The sequence below is a fragment of the Hipposideros armiger genome, unplaced genomic scaffold (assembly GCF_001890085.2).
Source record: "Hipposideros armiger isolate ML-2016 unplaced genomic scaffold, ASM189008v1 scaffold_525, whole genome shotgun sequence".
Lineage (NCBI taxonomy): Eukaryota > Metazoa > Chordata > Mammalia > Chiroptera > Hipposideridae > Hipposideros > Hipposideros armiger.
In genome coordinates this window covers 993,139-997,497 of record NW_017731875.1, presented here as the reverse complement: position 1 = coordinate 997,497, position 4,359 = coordinate 993,139, and the positions used below count along the sequence as shown (strand labels likewise).

Sequence of the window (4,359 nt, the reverse complement as noted above, 5' to 3'; positions counted from 1 at the left end):
AACAACAGTTGGTAGGATTTATGAAATGTATCAGATGGAGTTTCTCACCTTCAGCCAAACAACTCACGTCCAGGACATAGGTTAAAATGAGATGTATTTGTAGGTGATTCTCTGACTACATTTAAAGTTCATTTTAAAATCAAGAATCATGAACTCAGGGCAAAATCTCGAATTCTAATACAACTTATTTTTATATTGATTTCTGTGTACTTATTATGTTTGTCTCTTTTTGCTTTTTAAAAGACCTGAGTATATCAATATATTTTCAGAGAAAAAACTCTGAGCATTCTGCTACGAATCTGTTGAGTCTTGACACTGTAGATGATGGGGTTCATCAAGGGTGGGAAAAGGATGTAGGTGTTGCCCATGAGGACGTGGACCATGGGGGAGAGATGCTTGCCAAAACGGTGCACCATCGTTAAGCTAATGATGGGGATGTAGAACACGAGGACAGCACAGATGTGGGAGATGCAGGTCTGAAGTGATTTATGCCGCTCCTCCTGAGAGGCAATTGCCAGGACCGACTTCAGAATCAGGACATAGGAGGAAAGAATAAGAAGAGCATCCAACAATAGTGTGCAAATGACCAGCATCAGGGCATAGTAGCTATTGAATCGAATGTCTGAGCAGGTTAGACGGAGAAGGTCCTGGTGCAGGCAGAAAGAGTGAGAGAGGATGTGGGGATGGCAATAATTTAAGAACTTTAGGCGAACGATGACTGGAGGTATGAGTAAAGTACTCCTACATAAGATTGCCACCCCAATTTTCATGATTTTGTCATGAGTTAGGATGGAGGAGTAGCGTAGTGGGTGACAAATGGCAATGTAGCGGTCAAAGGCCATAGCGAGGAGGACAGAGGACTCCATGAAGGACAGACCATGGATGAAATAGGACTGGGCAATGCAGGCATCCAGGCTGACTTCCTGGCTGAGCCCCCACAGGATCCCCAGCACCGTGTGCACTGTGGAAAGCCCCATGCTCAGGTCAGTGAGGGCCAGCATGGCCAGGAAATAGAACATGGGCTCGTGCAGGCTCGGCTCAGTCCGGATCACATGCAGCACCAGGCAGTTTCCCAGAAGCACCATGGCATAGATGGCAGAGAAGGGAATGGAGATCCAGTGATATTGCTGCTCCAGGCCAGAAAATCCAGTAAGCAGGAAGGATGAGGAATTCATGCTAAGGCTCACTGAAGCCATCATGCTGGAACTGAAATACATCTTCCAGGCAGCAAGAGTGTATATTTCAATGGCAATCCTCCAAGTTTAGATGAGGTAGATGGCATTCTGAAGTAAATGAAATTATCCTAAAAGGTAACTAACTTTGCAAAATATAGCCAAGCAATTCTGTTCTTTAGAGTCATATTATCTGCTGCCTGGAAGAGAGTGGTCTTTCCCTGATATCATTTAAGAGTGATTATTAATCGACTGGCAGGGTGCAGCGCTCTCCTTAGAAGCCACACATAAAAATGAATAGACTAGAGTAGAAAGGGAATTTTCAGAAAAGATATGTTGCCTGGGACATTGTCCCAGGGATGCTTGTGAGATGCTGTACCTGTAAAATTGAGAGCTGAGTTTCTCAAAATAATTAATGTTCTTCTCCTCCCAGTTCAGTACACATTCAAAGTGAAGAACAATCTTTGAGCTTGAATATCACAAGTTCATTTAAATAGTCACTTCCTACCTATCATTTTCCATTTGGTGCTGTCTCCAAGTGTATTTTTCCTCCACATAATATTTAGTAAAGGTGTCCCTGTTTTAACCAGCTCCGATGACATAGCCAACAATTACTTCTTCTTCCTTGATAATAAGCAGAGAGGAATATTTATGTATGAGACCTTTGATGAATGGTTTCCGAAGAAGCTCTGGTCCCCTGAGATGTTTGACTCATCTGTGTCCTTGTGGCATAGAGACTTAAGTTGAACACCCATACCCTCTGACATCAGCCCAGTGTTTTCCCTGCGGTTATTCATTCATTCAATCAGTCAGTTGAGTATTTATTTAATATGCACTTATGGAAGGGATTGAGCAATTGTGTTGTTTTTCTTAGAACCTGCCATTCTAACGATCAAAAGGCCAGTGTTAAATAGCTAAGTCTATCTAGAATTTTAAAAAGCCTCATTGCAGCAGAGTTGATTGGCTTCTTTACATAATTTCCTGCCTTGAGTTCTCACCCTGGGAGTCATTACAAGAGATTTAAAGGTTCTTGTAATGTAGGCATGTGTTTAAAAGACCATACTGGCTTTCATGTTTGATTTAATTATTTCAACATGTTATAGTGGCTTCAGATTCTGGCTTTCTTTAGTGACCTACTCTTCATCCTTGTCATAGTGGCCCACCAGGCAGCTGCTCAGGCTGACCTTCTTCTGAATGTACCTTTTGTCCGTTCAGCATTAGATAACTTAGGTCACTATTTTTAGTACATTTACTTCACTGAACACTTGGAGTTTTTTGTTTTCTTGTTTGTTTGTTTGTTTTGCCCTTTGAAGAAAAAGTTGTCAGTCTTTGAACACATATCTTCTTTTATCTCTCAAAATTACCATTTGTCTTCTTTCATGAGATTTTTCTCCTGATGTTCTCTCTGCCTAAAATGTGCTTTCACAAAAAGTTTTCCCCAACCACTGCCTCCCCTTTGTAAAATAATCTTGATTTTTTTTTTCTCTGGACCTCAGCCATCATCACTTTTTAGGAAGCCTTTTAACTAAAAACGTGTCCCCCACCCCACATATTTGTTATTTTGATAATACATGTTCATGTTAATAAAATTTATTCAATTTATATATAATTTGATATTCATTAGCCTACTTATTTGACTAATGTCTCTGCTACACACTGAATTGTGAGTTCCCAGAGAGTGACGACACTGTCAACTTTTGCTCACTATTATAGCCTAAAATTTGTACCTCTAAGTCCTTATCGCTTCTGTGAGCTCTGGCTCATGGATTCAACTGCCTACTTGATTGATATCTCCATCTGGGTGTTTAATCTAAAAATTAAAATTGTGGCAATCAAATATTTGATTTTCCCCAGAAATCTATTCTCTCTCCATTTCCTCCTAATATCATGAAATTACTCCACCCATCACACAATTTCTTAAGAAAACTCTTAAGAGCCATTCATGATTCCTCACTTTTTTTCTCACTCCTGTCTATCAAATCCTTCATCAAATTCTATCATTTACACCCTAAAACAACCCTGAATCTGATTACTTTTTTCACCCATGTACTGCTGTCTTCATTTATAACATCATCATCTGTTCCTTGGCTATTATAATAATTTACTAGCTAGTTTCATTGTTTTTGCCATTGTCACCTAAAAATGTATTCTCCCCAGAGAAACCAGACTGCTTTTCTACAAACATCTACTAGATCACGTAAGTCCATTTTGAGAAAAAAATCTGATAGATTGTCATTGCTCTTAAAATAAAATATAAGTTATTTGTCATCTTCAGAAATCTTTATATGACTTGACCCATATACCTTTCCTACATCATAGACCACTGTTGCCTTTACTCCCTAATCTCCAGGCATCATTCTCTCTTTTTTTATTTTAAACAAATTAAGAGTATTCCTGTCTCGGGAGCTTTGTCCTTGATCTTCTATCTGCTTAAAATTATTTACTCCAAATATTTGCACAAAAGCTCTTTTCATTGTTCAAGTTTCAGTTCAATGTTGCTTCTTCAAAAGGGTTTTTGTTACCCCACACCATTTTTTTCTCCCATCTTCTCAAATAAGTTGCCCTCATTGCAATTCTCTGATCTGTATTTATACTAGTTAATATATTCTGAATTGTCCATTAGATCTGTTGGAAGCTCTAGAAGATTAGGACCATGTCTGGGTTTTGAGAAAATGAGATTTAGCATAGAGTGGGTATTTATTAAATAACTGTTGACCTAATGAAGTAATCTATATGTTAAAATTGTGCAATTACAGAGGTATAAAAGCAAGATAAATGCAAACACATTGTCAAAATGTCTTGACGCTTAAACACTCAATATGTACACATCTGATCCTTGCTGCCCACATACTACCAATCATGTGTCATCATATATATGGTTTATATGATATATAAAACAGATGCTGCCCTAGGAATTCTTGCTGACCTTTGGCACAATGCTCAGAATTCAAATGTGATTCCTATCATACCAAGCCTGTCCACACTTATAAGGAAAGCCCTGGGATTGATGTCAACATAATCAAACATTCTACTGGATATAGGCATGCATTAAAAGCACATACTCTTATTCAGGAATCTTCAAACTAGCCACAAATATTAATGGTGCCTCCACAGAGGATATTAGCCTTTTAGCATGAGAAGAGAAATCAATGTTGGAGAATCTCTTTAATCCTATTTTGAGAGGTGG

At 38.6% G+C, this 4,359-nt stretch overlaps 1 protein-coding gene across 1 annotated transcript; it reads right to left on the bottom strand.

Moving 5' to 3' along the window:
- Positions 1-254: 254 nt before the first annotated feature.
- Positions 255-1,217, bottom strand: OR51V1 (olfactory receptor family 51 subfamily V member 1). The gene has a single exon (XM_019668361.1). It carries the CDS (start codon positions 1,215-1,217, stop codon positions 255-257), a length of 963 nt encoding a protein of 320 aa, XP_019523906.1.
- Positions 1,218-4,359: the final 3,142 nt, after the last annotated feature.